Here is a 14,084-nt window from a genome sequence, read left to right as displayed (position 1 = left end):
GTATTATACTCTTGGCAGTCTTGCTAGTCTTGGTATTATCAAGAGTACATAACCCCTGGGGTTATGTACTCTTGGTATTATCCACAGTATCATAAATGCATACCAGTACAGTCTGTATCGGCTATAGAGTGACCGGATATAAGAATATATCGGCTACAGTGATATTGGTACGAAATATCAAAAGCAAAACGTATTTTATCCAGTACAAATATCACTATAACCAATATTATCGGATGTAATGATATATCGGATATTATGATGGCAACATAGAATCAAAACATGCATAACACACTACATTATAATCGGCTATAGTGATAACTTTAAAATACATGTTGCAATAATATCAAAGGCCCTATTTTTTTTACTTTCTTCACGTTGCTTATTTTGATAGTGACACATGTACATGTACATAACAGAATTTTTTATGGAAATGCGGGCACTGTCAACTATGCAGCATGCTCATTTGTCAAAACGCCATGCTGGAAGTATTCCCTTGCCTTTCATGTGTCGCTCGAAAAAAATCGATCATATCGCATATAGTGATGCATCGGTTATAGTGATAAAATCACGGAAATCAAAAGGGTACGCTATAGCCGATACAGACTGTATGCTACTTTTGACGATTGCCAGCTCCCAGATAAGTCTTGCATGATCGATAATTATAATATTAATAGTTTACCAAGTATGGTACCGGTAAGTGTGTCTTCCACATTGTGATCATCATCATCAGGCGCGTGGCACCGCCGTTGGCGGTGGTCCGGGGGGATGCCCCCGCGGAATTTTTTTGAAATTAGGGTGCAAAATCCTGCATTCTGGGCACTTCTGGCATTGTTTTACTATGGTGGTCGTGGTCGGGCGAAAAAGTGGTCCGGCCAAAGCCGGACCGGCTGCTACGCCCCTGATCATACGTAAATCTACCTGGTAGCAAAAGCACATAACCATGGGCATGGGGTTATACCTTATTATGGACTCTTGCCAGAGCAAATAATTTGAAATAAATTCGCACACCGCCAACGTTAATGGTACACTGTAACACAGACTACATGGTAAATGCCAAATCAAAACATGAATACTAGTGGTAGCTAAGTACATGATTGTGTACGTAATCGTACTCAACAAAAACATTCTGGTGCTCTAACTGCGAAACACAGTGGAGATGATTTGCACATGGGCAGATTATCATTATTGTACTTGCACCGATTCCGACATCTTCATAGTACAGTTTACAAACAAGTAATTAGTTGAAACAACACCACCAACACCAAAGACAACAAACCAACAACAACATTCAAATGATAGCCCCAGGCATGTACCGTACATTGTAGGCCCATTGCCCGTCAAAGTGCATGTTACAGTCACAGTCACACATCGGTCGCAAAAGTTGCACTTTGGTCACATTCTGCGACAGCGGACATGCGACTGAAAATTTGGTATCCCCCTCCACTTTGCAGTTTGCACACAGCAGAAATAGCACAAAAGAATCCCAAGGCATCAGTACACCGCATAAAAATGCTCTCTCTTTCTATATTCTATCATGCGACTGCAAACAACATGCACACACGATGCTCACGCATAAGACACAGAATAGAAATCTGTAAGCAAATTAAAGACGAAATTGCGCAAGCTCTCACTTTTTAAATTACATGGATGATATAAACAAAGTGGTGAAAATTAGGAAAAAAAGTTGATGCATGCCATGATTCTTGAAATTTGTAGGCGCGGTTTTACATGGCTACTAAAACAGAGAAGTGAGGGAGAACTATGGTGTACCTCTCCGCATAGTCTTTATCAACAGCTAAATATTATTTCATAGCCAAGGAGTAGAAACAGATACTAGACACAAAAAATGGAGGCCAGCCAATCACAACGATAAGGAACCACACTATATGTACAAATATTGGAAGATGTCAGAAAATACCCTCTACTGTGCAAGCTCATTCGACAGCCAGTCAAGTCCCTCGTAGAGACCTTGACCTTGAGTGGCACATGCCGACTGGATGTACCACTGGCAAGAGAAACACAAGGAGGCAAGAAAGACAACAAAGAGAACAATCAACATGTCACCATCATCACACTTGTACTACAGCAACCTGTCGACTACGAAAACAGGGATAATTTAGCCCTGCAAGCTGTACATCCAACGTCATGACATGAGTGAAGTACCAAAACATTATACTCAACAAAGGTACAGTAAGGTAACACCTGGCAGCAAAATCGCACACAGAAGTGGCTTGATTGTACATCTATACTAAGGGTGCATTCTTAAATCCTCTCAGAAAAGTTGGAGACTCTCCGAAAAGTACGAGAGCTGTTCTTATATCCTCTCCGACTTTTAGGAGGCTCTCCAAAGCTCTCCAAGCTTCAGAGGTGGTTGAAACTTGGAGATTCCCGCGGTTTGGGATCAGCGCATGCGAACTACGACTAAAAGCCACGTGTTCATCATGAGTGTACGCATTTCCCTTTTCGCATACGCACATACATTCATCACTCAAGATCGCGGCCTCTTTGACGCTTCATTTTGCTTGACATGTGCAAAATATCTCCGAATTCTTCGAGACCCGTTCCTGAGTAATCCCAGTTTCTTCGACTTCTCTTTTCTTCTTCTTCTAGAAGTTAGAGAATAAAAGAATGCACCCTAAGAGTCTCACTAGGGGCTACAACACATTTCAGCTGCAACCGGGCAAAAAAAAAAGGTGTGAAATGGCGGATAGAGATCGATCAAGAGCGCAAGACCAACATTGAGACGCCCGGCCTAAAGCTGGCTTGCCGCACTGGTCCAGTGTTTGGGATTGAATTCAAGCTGATATTGGTCTTCTTGCTGGGAACTTTCCAGGACGCCCAAGATGATGACAATTTTAGGAGGAAAAGCTTCGTCCAGTTCAAGGTAAATTTCAAGAGGGTGAAACCTGTATACCGCACTCACGCTTCTATTTATTCAATGCCGCTGTTGAGGAGGCTTCTATGCAACAGGGGCTTTTATTATTTCAATCCATATCAATATTCCCATCAAATCCCTAAAATTTTAATATTCAAAGCAACCCGGCCTCGGTTCAGTTCACACGCATTGCGTCGACCTCAACAGATACGGACATGTAGGCATGCACATGCACTAGATGTTTCGTACGCACTTGACCTTACCGTAGACGCCACGGCCTGGTCACCCCATGCTTTGCGGACACTAGCCTGCGCTTCTATTCTAGAAGGGCTTGTGTTATTTCAAACGGTTGTTGCAGGGGGGGGAGATGAAATCCTGATAACTCGAACCTTCCGCTCATTTGAAGTTTCCTTAAAGACTGATTTCTATCAATACAATTCCCATACAACAATATCTGACAATTTGAACCTCAAACTGGGCATGTCTGGTTAATTGTAACAGATAAACTTGAACGCAAACAGTGCGTACCTTTCTATTCCTCAGTTCATGGAGACCAAGTTTCTCCTGCAGTTCCGTTGGGTTCATAGCATTAGGCAAGTCCTGCTTGTTAGCAAACACTAGCAACAAGCTGTCACGTAGCTCTTCTTCTTCAAGCTAGGGGAGTTGGAAGGAAACACACAACAAGAACCACAAGCATACCATTACACACGCAGACATGCGAACTAAGCTACACCTCCCTGGCATAAGTACACTCCAGCAGAGAAACAGACAAAACCACTTTAACCAGCGTCTGTGATAACAAACATGGAGCGGTGTCTTTACACAATGTCCATATTCAAGAGTGAATGATTCCTATATCACATGCTCATAGTCTGACAAAGAGAATACAGGAGGAAAAGAAGAATTACAACCAGCCAGCATTGATTGAGCAGATAATACGCCGGTAGCAGTAGCAGTACTCTGTATGATGGGCATTTTGAAGGGGGTTCGACCTGTAAGGATGCTGCCCTCACTCCAAGAGTATGCAACTGTGCACATGGGGTCTGGTGCAGTGCGCTGCCCACATCACATAGCCATGAACTGGGGAATCTGCAATCAGCAAGGCATTACACCACTAATGATCTGCTACGGTTTCCAGCTTTCAAATCAGCTGATCTCTGACACGTCGGGTGGATTTGCACATGATGCGTCACGCACAGGCATTGCATCTACCATGACGAGTGAAATTGTTCTGCCTAAACCATAGCAAAACTCAAATCCAACCGGCTTGTCCGTTATTTCACTACATAATGAAGGCAGGGCGGAATGCAGAGCACTTATAGCTCGGAGATCAGAATTGCACACTCTTGGGGATATGGACCCTTGATACAATAATATAATAAACTGGACGCACGCATTCATGTGCACACACAATTAACATCAAACACTCACCATTTTGTGAAGCTCTTCTCTCGACTCCTGAATTCGCTCACGATCATTGCTGTCCACTACAAAAATAAGGCCCTGGTCAAACACACCCACACAGATGAATACATTTACATATGGTGCTTTACTTTAGTACAAAATACACAAAGATTAGTCACGACTGAAAGGCAGGGCACCATAGACATCTTGATGGCCAACAATGCAATCAACCAACCTGTGTGTTCTGGAAATAATGCCTCCACAGAGGTCTGATCTTGTCCTGACCGCCAACATCCCACACGGTGAAGCCGATGTTCTTGTATTCAACGGTCTCAACATTGAATCCTGCAAAAGAAAGACAAGGAGCAAAACGTAAGCAAGTAGCAAGTTACTATCAACCCTGGGATAAGAATGCTATGGGATCAATACATGAAAGTTAGTCACAAGCACAATAGAAACCGAATTACAGGATCATACAATGAACACCCACGTCGGGGTTTGAGCAACACCATACGGTGCACAACACAAACGCAACAGGCCATGTTCTGATCCGATATTGGTGATTTGACAGACACTCCACAAATACATGGCAGGGACTGGGAGTACGATCCTCTGTTTGCAGATACTAGAGAGGTTCAGTGACTCGTTCGTTTCATACAAAACGAGTGAACGGACCAGGTCTGGGCCAGAGTCTCGTGAAGATCTTGTAGATTAGATTCGTTTACATCATGACAAAACAAGAAGTACGATCTAGTACATGTGCCAATAGTGACCCAATACCCATACAGTTGTACCCGTACTTGTGTGTGTTTCTGTCTCTTTACAGCAGCACCAGCTGTTGCTGGTTCAGTCATGTCACCATGGCAATGAAAGTGAACCTTGTTCACGCACGACTGAACCTCCCTATTACGTAGTCGTGTTCGACAAGCAATGTGCCCAGCATGCTCAAAGTGCTCAAATGCCATGGGGCAAAGCTTTGTACACAAAACAAACATGGACAAAGGCTAGTCGTGCTGTTACTCCGGGTTTCATGCACATTGTGCAAGCATCGGACACGGGGGTAATAGTGATCATGCTGGTATACATATGCAAGGAAGCGAGGGTGTTGATAGCGGGATGCTAAAATGTCAGCACCAGGAATTGCAGTTTAGGCAATGATACTACAATTGAAGGGGCACTGTAAGTGTGGTGCAATGCTTTAGGTGTTGGGGGGGGGGGGCTAAATATGAGCTGCAGGAAAACCTGTGTATGGGACTGTGAGGGTTTCAGTACTTCATTATTGGGTGGGTATACCACCTGTAAAAGTATGTTGGTAGTGCGACAGGGAGGCTGTGATGGCCAGGTGACACATTGCTTACTTAGAAGCAATACCGTATATTTGTTCTTGCTTCAGCATTTAACAGTCTTTCAGCGTGTTCCTGTGGGATCTGGTACTTGGCTCGGCTCAGCAAGTGGTGAAGCGAGTGCATCATAAGTGCATGTATATTACTGTTCACAGGTGCAACTGGGGATCAACTCGTCCAACACAAAACAATCCGCATACATTCAGGCCTGGCGCTTGAGATATACAGTAAAACCTGGTTTAAGCGACCACCCCACGGTGCAAGCAAAAGCGGTCGTTGGAGCCAGGTGGTGGTCTTTAGTCTAGAACCAGGTCCAATACATCCGTGGCATATCGGATCGTGCACATACATGTACATGTGCATGACTGCACTTCCATGCAGTCACAGGTGTGGAACACTTTCGTGCAGGCAAAGCACACCTCGCCCAAATGCATGGAGCGCATCCTGCACTGTCACCCGTAACATCTGTTGACTGCATGCACTTGCTTCAGAGAGCACTTCAACTCTGTTGCAGTCAACCCTGCCAGCCAAGATGGCACTTTTGGCTAGTTTTGGGCGCTGTGCGCAGGTCCAATATGGCACTTGGTACACAAGACGTTGGTCGCTGGTCGTGCAAGGCAGGTGGTCGCTATATCCGGTGCAGTTTCTGTTTACATGTAGAACTATCCGTGCATGGAAAAATGGTCGTTAAAAGCAGGCGGTCGCTAAAACCAGAGGTCGCTTACACCAGGTTTTACTACAGTATACCGTATTTCTCCATAAGTCGCACCTTTTTAAAAAGCGAATCCCAAGGTTGAAGAAGGGTTGCGGTTGCGACTTACAATCGAGTGTGACTGATCATTCAAGTGAACACACTGAAACTATAATGATAGAGACTTGAAAAAGCGGGTGCGCCTTTTAATCGGATGCGACTTCAACACTTATGACCGGGGAAATAAGGTACCAGTACCCATGTTGCCCCATTGCATGTTTTGGTCTTACACGTACACAGATGTCAAATAAACATAAAGGTGTCCACAAACTATTAATTTTACTCCTTAGGCCATGGTAAAAAATATCTTTGATTCTCAAGTACGCGCGCATCGATTTTTGGTGGCGCACCGACGATTTTTTTTATTTCTATGCATGCATATGCGTGCATGAAAACGGTCAATGCGAAAGGCATGAATCCGGGAGTAGAAAAATACCGGTACAGTCTGTATCGGCTATAGCGTACCCTTTTGATTTCCGTGATTTTATCACTATAACCGATGCATCACTATATGCGATACGATCGATTTTTTTCGATCGACACATGAAAGGCAGGGAAATACTTCCAGCATGGCGTTTTGACAAATGAGCATGCTGCATAGTTGACAGTGCCCGCATTTCCATAAAAAAATTCTGTTATGTACATGTACATGTGTCACTATCAAAATAAGCAACGTGAAGAACGTGAAGAAAGTAAAAAAAATAGGGCCTTTGATATTATTGCAACATGTATTTTAAAGTTATCACTATAGCCGATAATAATATAGTGTGTTATGCATGTTTTGATTCTTTGTTGCCATCATAATATCCGATATATCAATACATCCGATAATATTGGTTATAGTGATATTTGTACTGGATAAAATACGTTTTGCTTTTGATATTTCGTACCAATATCACTGTAGCCGATATATTCTTATATCCGGTCACTCTATAGCCGATACAGACTGTATTTTTCTACTCCCTGGCCTGAATAATAAAATAATTAAAAAATTAATTATGAACCTGTGACGTACACATGTGTGACCCTATCTTTGGAAATAAAAAAATTGTGGGAATTAAAATAAAAAATCGCTCGCTCGCACCGATTTTCACAGGCTCATGACCTGAGAATCAACTTTATTTTTTACCATGGCCTTATTATCAAAGTGTAAATGCATAGTGTGGAGTTCAGGAGTAAGGATATTCATGCACCAAAACTACATGAAATCCGCCAAATCCTGGCAGGTAACGCACAGCCTTCAGTGCGCCACACGGCCAATGTGATACAAGGTTATATCAATGTATGCAAAGCTATTCAACAAGGAACGAATGAATATTCTTGCTTGAGAGTCATAACCACTGCATTCACTTTCCTTGAACATCAGTGTCAAGCCGCTCATCAACAAACGCTAGCCAATTGAATTGACACTCACCGATAGTTGGAATAGTAGTCACGATTTCTCCAAGTTTAAGTTTATACAGAATGGTCGTCTTTCCAGCAGCATCCAGGCCGACTATACGAACATAGAACAGTGGTGTCCAAGTCTTTATTCAGTGGGCAACTTGCTTGATGAATGAAGTCAACAAATTCCATTATCTTACCCATTAGAATTCGCATACTAGCTTTGCCAAAAAGGCGAGTGAACACACTCGATATCGTGAGGCCCATTGTCGATGAGCGTTCAAGTCCCCGTCAAGACTATTCCACTCTAGCTTTGAACAAGACTTCGAAACTCACAAAATAGTTGAATAACACAATGGATCCCCAAACAAGTACGAGTGGGTCTGATCTGCTGTTCAGTATGGAAAAGCCAAAACAAAAAATCTACCGCTCGGCTCCTGATCCAGCGATCAGCGCCGCGTATCAACGATCGCGGTTCCACGTTGGCAGGGCAAAGTGCGCATGCGTTTTGTAACCACAGCAACTCGCGATGGCGTCTGAAAGCCGACGTCAAATCAAGCTTTTTCAAGGAGAAAAATAAATTCAAATTTTCTTATGTAATTTTCTGATGTAAAATCAACAATTGTCTTGTCCACAGATTTGAGGGTATTGCATGCAGCAGTCTACAACTTTAGCTATTGTTGGAACCATGCTTTGAGATAAAACAAAGTTAACGTTATCTTCGCCTTTAGTTTAGAAGTAAAGTCGGCTGTTTTGAAGTAAGAACTGTCTGTGCTGCTGTGGAACTCAAAGAAACTGCCATGTCAGGCCTGGATTCGTTTGTGAATCGTATCCATTCTACTTAGTATAGATACATCCTGCTGGCTTTTTCTGGATTGTCTCACACTGTGAAAACTCATCTCATTGTGTGCTCTGTAGAATTTTCAAATAGAATCTCATAGAAAATGCATTGCCATGTTCCCCGTCCAGGGGACTTGTGGTGACATTAGCACGAAACAATCCTGGTGCATGAATTGAAGAATTCATGCCCTGAATGGGGTTCATGGACTCTTGATGTACCGGACTTAATGGCAAGATATTTGCAATACTAGCACATGTTGAATTTTTCAATATTAAAGATAAAGTATGAACGTCGCTTCCGAGTATCACGTTCTTACATTCTGTGAGATATCAACAACTCAGAGTTTGCCAAGTTGGTCTTCATGCTCAATGTAATGGACTGTGTAAAGCTGGCCATGGTGTATTTTAAATGACCTTGGTGGATGTTTGTGTCTTGGTGGATTATTCAATTTATTCATCCCACGTTCTCCGGATGCTGTCGAATCGATATTAGTTTCAATCTGTACCTTGTCTTCACAGCAATCTCAATGCCTTTCTTCGGTGTGGAAAAGCTGAACTGTGCACCTGTAGAAACTCATTATTTTATAATTGAACTTCTTCGTAGTAGAGAAACCCAGTAACATGGTGCTGATGTTAGGGATACAAGAAGACCTAGTCCCGGTGCCAGACTACTAGTATTATACAGTCTTGATATAGAGCAGGGTTTGTGCTGCACTCAGTTGACTGCAGAATGGTGTAAGCTCATGGTGTGTACATGCATTGATAGTTGTGTACAGACCAAATGCAACATGAATCACTGTTTTATCCTTCACCAAGATTTTTCCAGACACTGTTTCCATCATCACAGCAGATGGCCGGGTTATCTTTGTAAGTTTGCGGTGAAACCGGATGAGGGCAGTCGTTTGGTAGTCTACTACTTGAAAACTGAAGCTTTGGTCAAGTTCTCGTTACCAAATGCAACAAGGGTTTCACTTTTAGTATGGAGGGTTGTCTTATTTCTGAGACTCATTGTCCTTTGTTCTTTGGTATACCATTAGTTCTCTGAGGCTTTCATGGGCACATATGCTAGTACATGTCATTATGCTTCAGCTTGTGAATGGTACACCACACCTTTTATGAGGCATGTACAATAGCACACTATGGGCACGTTCGATTACACACATTTCGGTCAATTCTAGAATTAGTTATGGTGAATGCACCATTCGATTACCCAAATTCCGTCGGCAATTCCAATTCCGTCAATTCTGAAGAGAGGGAGGAATTGCTAATTCCAGAATTGACGCACTCGACGTATAACGCCCTGCTAGGTCCACGTACGTGCGAGGATGCACGGGATCCCACGTGATCCCCTTTTACGACTTTTACGTGTAGTCGTTCGTTTACATGGCCGCAATCCGGTCATGCTGTTCATTCGAGAATTATAAAACCCGGGCCCAAATGTGTAATCGAAAGCGCCTTATGTTGTGTCGGGGGGGGGGGGGGGGGGCATTGTGGCACTTATGCTGCATTTCTTGATGTCTTCTCTGCTGAGTTATTGACGTTTGTGTGTTTTACGTGAGTTTTCTGTGTTGTCTTTGCCCTTTTGTTCAGGGTGTTCTGAAGGGTTTTGACCAGACGATAAACTTGATCCTTGATGACAGCCATGAGCGAGTATTCTCTGCCGGAGCAGGCGTGGAACAAGTCACGTTAGGGTTGTACATTGTCCGTGGTGATAATGTGTAAGTCTATTCGTATTGATAGTTTGGAACTGATCACAGTAGGCACACACATTATAAGAGCTGTTGTTGCTGTTGTTGTTGGTGGTGGTGGTGGTGGTGGTGGTGGTGGTGGTGGTGGTGGTGGTGGTGGTGGTGTTGTTGTTGTTGTTGTTGTTGTTGTTGTTGTTGTTGTTTCAAATCTTTATTCTCACGATAGTTGTTGTTGTTGTTGTTCTTTATTTAAATTTGCAAACCGAACGGACAGAACAGTTTTTTTCCGATAGTCGAGGCCTCTTGTACGGGCAACGACTTGACAGCGTGTTACAAAGCGGAGGACATGCTGTCATGAATTCATTGCACATTGTACTTACCTGTTGCTAGCTTGTGCTATGAATAAATGCTTTACATATGCCACAGCATGCACCTTCACATTCTAGTAAATGCAATCCATATGATATGCATAATCAGACTTGGGGTGGAGAGCCAAGGATTAATTTATAAGAAGAAATGAGGACCAATGAACTACATCCGCCAACGTCCTTCACAGCTGAGATTTTCAGCTCGTGCTGGTCTTGGCTGCGCTCACCTTCCCCTCCTATGTCATTTCTAACTTAGAACCTTCCAAGCTGGACGGCTGTTGGAGTGCGCATCCAAGGCGTGCTAGAGCTGATTGCAAATTAGGTGTAGAACGTCAGTACCGTTGGTCAGTGTCGTGCAATGTTATCGCATGAACTGATTGTAAAGTAACTGGTGATGTTACTGTATAAGTACTATGTTTCGTTTGGAATTAACTTTCGCTATGTTCGGTAGGGGGCACGAAATAACTAAAGTTTGTACCAAACTAAAGTTTTTTTTCTGAACCTTCGGGGTGACAGACCTCGAGCAAAAACGAAATTTATTACGTAACGAACCTGCTTGTGGAGTGATCTAACGAAAGATTTTGCGAACGAAAATTTGTACTTATACAGTAGCGGACGTTATAGCGTAACTTGTAGTTCCTTGGTCCTCATTTCTTCATATGGTATGCATATCGAGTTTTTGTCAGATCTGGATCAGAAGAACTCCGGATAAGACAACCTTGTTCAGTCCCTTGAAGTTCGTCCTAACGAGCTTTGCCTGTACCATATTTTGTGCACAGTCTTCACTACATGTACCTTTTAGGGTACATGTAAAAATTTAAAATCCCACCAGAGCGCCCCGTCTCTCCCATGCGCCCCTCCCTGACTTCTTGCCAGGGAAGTGAATCCTCATATGACTCCGTTAAGTGTGATGCCGTACTGTACTGCAGACGCATGCTTGACCCGGTTGGAAATGTACGCAACAGTTCCTCTTGACCATCGATCGCTCAAACCCTGGGTTTTGATGGGTTTGTACGACTCCCTGCTCTTGACCTTTGGTACAACTTACTAGCCAACTTACTAGCCTGTTTGACCTTTTTTGGGTGCAGTCCTGTCACTCGAGTTGAACTCGAGTTGAACCTTGGTGTGAAAGTTGTCGCCTGCTGGCGCGGTGACCAGGTGATTTGGGCACCCAGGAGCACGTGACCGCTTGTTCAACCATGTTCGATTGGGAATAAAGGAGGAACGCTGCATCGCAGCCTTTTCGGACCAAAACCAGTCGACTCAGCGTCCAAAAGACTACAACATATGGGCCAATTGCGGTCATCCGTGCTTTTATAAGAACGAAATGGCGCTTTTAGTGACATTTTGCATACAAATCCCCATCTAGTAGGGCGCAGTCACCCAGTTTCGGTGGAAGTGCGCGAGTTCGATTGGGATTCAAGTAGGAAGGGAGCGTCTCAGCTTCCTCGGACCAAGACCATTCGACTCAGCACCCCGAAGACTACAACTGGTGAAAATTTGATTTTAGGGTATACTTGGGAAAAAGTGGTGCGACTTACAATCGAGCATGACTTACTACTGAAGTGAATATATCGAAACGATATGGCTCAAACCTGAAAATGGGGGTGTGACTTATATTCGGGGGAGAGATACGGTAATGTTCACACATCCACGTTGCAATCTACCGGTATATACAATAGTGTTGAGAAACGTAGCAAAGCACTTCTATCCAGCGGCGAGGGCGGATAGAAGTGCTTTGGGATGATGAATAGTTGATACAGTGATCATTTAGGCGTTAACTCATGCAGAAAATGAACATGTTGGCGGCTTTCTCTTCTTTTCGGATTGCCTCTGGTAGGTAACTTACTACAAAGAGTACATAACCATGGTTATGTACTCTTTGTAGTTCTGTAGCCAGTAGAGGAATTAAGCGGGATTCACAGAAGCTTTTTTGCGATGCGACGCGATCTGCGACGGACGCGTGCGATGCGAACTCGCGAAATACCATTCACAGAAGAAGTCAGTGCTGCGACAACATCTTGCTGATTTGGCTACGTCACCATGATATTCGCGCGGTTTGATACAACTTGTACAAATTTATAGGCAACTCTTGAACCTTTGTACAACTTTGCTGTAGAAAAGGTCAAAATCGTACGCCAAATCGCTTGTCGCATCGCATCGCAAAAGTTGAGCCAAGCTCAACTTCTGCGATGGCCTGCGATGGCCCTGTTGCGGCAGTTGCGTGGGGTCCGCGATGGTTGCGATTTGGGGATTTCCCGGTTTCGCGGCTGTCGCATCGCGTGTCGCATCGCAAAAAAGCTTCTGTGAATCCCGCTTTAATGCTGGTATTTTCTCTCTGCTGGTATTTTCTTACAGACTGTGTTTTCTTTGTGTTCTTGTTCACACTTCAGAGCTGTAATCGGCGAGGTTGATGATGGCGTTGACTCAGAGCTTGACCTTTCAGCTATCCATGCGGATCCTCTTTCTTCTGTTGTCCACTGAATATCGAGAAGCCAAGGAAGGGGTTTTGAGGTTTTTTAAAGTTGTACAGCAATCCATTAGTTTGTTAGAATCATTAGCTACCGTATTGTTCTTTCTGACTTGCCACTTTGTGTGTGTTTATTTCTCATATCCTGAGTTGAGTTATGTGTACACTTGGAACTTCAGAAATTGTCATTGCATGGGGTATGTGCATACTTGCATGTGAGTGCGGAAATATTGAATTCGTACTAGTAACAGTGTCTGTGTGTTACCCTACTCTGCGTTTCAAAAGTATGGACCTCTAGACTTTTCCAAATACTTCAAATTTGGTTGAGCTTTTTTGAGAAGTTTTTTTCGGGATTTGCTTGAGCAGTTTCCACAATTTTTCTCTTTTAGATTTCTAAACGATTGGATAACAAACGGCTAATTTCGGAAAATTTATGCACTACTTGATCACAGATTTTATGTGGTATAGATGCTTGCCTAACGGTGTTTTGAAACCAGAGGTCTATACTTTTGAACGCACTGTAGGCTGAGGGTTCCAAGAAGTAGAATCCATGAATGTCTGGGAATATCCAGCCTGGAGGAAATAATTTATAGAAAAGTAAAAGGACCAAGGAACTACAAGTTACACTATATTAAATGTCCATCCCCCAAGTTGGAAGGCTGTTAGCCAGTTAGTTGTAGACCGTCAGTACCGTCGGTCAGTGCTGTGCAATGTTATCGCATGAGCTGATTGTTTCGTAACTGGTGGTGTTAATGGACATTATAGTGTAACTTATAGTTCCTTGGTCCTTTTACTTTTGTATAAATTTAATTTAATAATTATTCCTTCGCTCTCCATCCGAGTCTATTCCAGTAAGAGGACTGTCCCGGTCCCATGGGGATCACCAAGATCAGGTTACATCTGCATACTTCGAAGTACGTTTTGCGTGTACATGACATTGCATTACTATTGGGCGCTGGCCT

At 43.3% G+C, this 14,084-nt stretch overlaps 2 protein-coding genes across 2 annotated transcripts; one reads left to right on the top strand and one right to left on the bottom strand.

The window, feature by feature from the left end:
- Positions 1-1,491: 1,491 nt before the first annotated feature.
- Positions 1,492-8,168, bottom strand: LOC135809016 (ADP-ribosylation factor 4). Its single transcript, XM_065322274.1, has 6 exons — positions 7,957-8,168; positions 7,788-7,868; positions 4,515-4,624; positions 4,307-4,378; positions 3,404-3,529; positions 1,492-2,005 (listed from the first exon to the last, which is right to left on the bottom strand). Exons 1-6 carry the CDS (start codon positions 8,021-8,023, stop codon positions 1,922-1,924), a joined length of 540 nt encoding a protein of 179 aa, XP_065178346.1. The 5' UTR covers positions 8,024-8,168; the 3' UTR covers positions 1,492-1,921.
- Positions 8,169-8,353: 185 nt separating this feature from the next.
- LOC135809014 (U6 snRNA-associated Sm-like protein LSm8) lies at positions 8,354-13,636 on the top strand. Its single transcript, XM_065322270.1, has 4 exons — positions 8,354-8,584; positions 9,423-9,463; positions 10,187-10,314; positions 13,046-13,636. Exons 1-4 carry the CDS (start codon positions 8,557-8,559, stop codon positions 13,134-13,136), a joined length of 288 nt encoding a protein of 95 aa, XP_065178342.1. The 5' UTR covers positions 8,354-8,556; the 3' UTR covers positions 13,137-13,636.
- Positions 13,637-14,084: the final 448 nt, after the last annotated feature.

This window comes from Sycon ciliatum, chromosome 2, assembly GCF_964019385.1.
Source record: "Sycon ciliatum chromosome 2, ocSycCili1.1, whole genome shotgun sequence".
NCBI lineage: Eukaryota > Metazoa > Porifera > Calcarea > Leucosolenida > Sycettidae > Sycon > Sycon ciliatum.
Note: the sequence above shows the minus strand (reverse complement) of the source record. Positions and strands in the feature narration are given on the sequence as shown.

Bases quoted from the DNA above. Each gene is read 5' to 3' on its own strand.
- LOC135809016 (XM_065322274.1), bottom strand. From the start codon at position 8,023: ATGGGCCTCACGATATCGAGTGTGTTCACTCGCCTTTTTGGCAAAGCT. The intron at 4,625-7,787 runs GTGAGTGTCAAT...TTTCTTTTGCAG, and splicing joins GACTACTATTCCAACTATCG to GATTCAATGTTGAGACCGTT. The intron at 2,006-3,403 runs GTACGCACTGTT...TTCTCTTGCCAG, and splicing joins ATGAACTGAGGAATAGAAAG to TGGTACATCCAGTCGGCATG.
- LOC135809014 (XM_065322270.1), top strand. From the start codon at position 8,557: ATGTCAGGCCTGGATTCGTTTGTGAATC. The intron at 9,464-10,186 runs GTAAGTTTGCGG...CCTTTTGTTCAG, and splicing joins CAGATGGCCGGGTTATCTTT to GGTGTTCTGAAGGGTTTTGA. The intron at 10,315-13,045 runs GTAAGTCTATTC...TTCACACTTCAG, and splicing joins ATTGTCCGTGGTGATAATGT to AGCTGTAATCGGCGAGGTTG.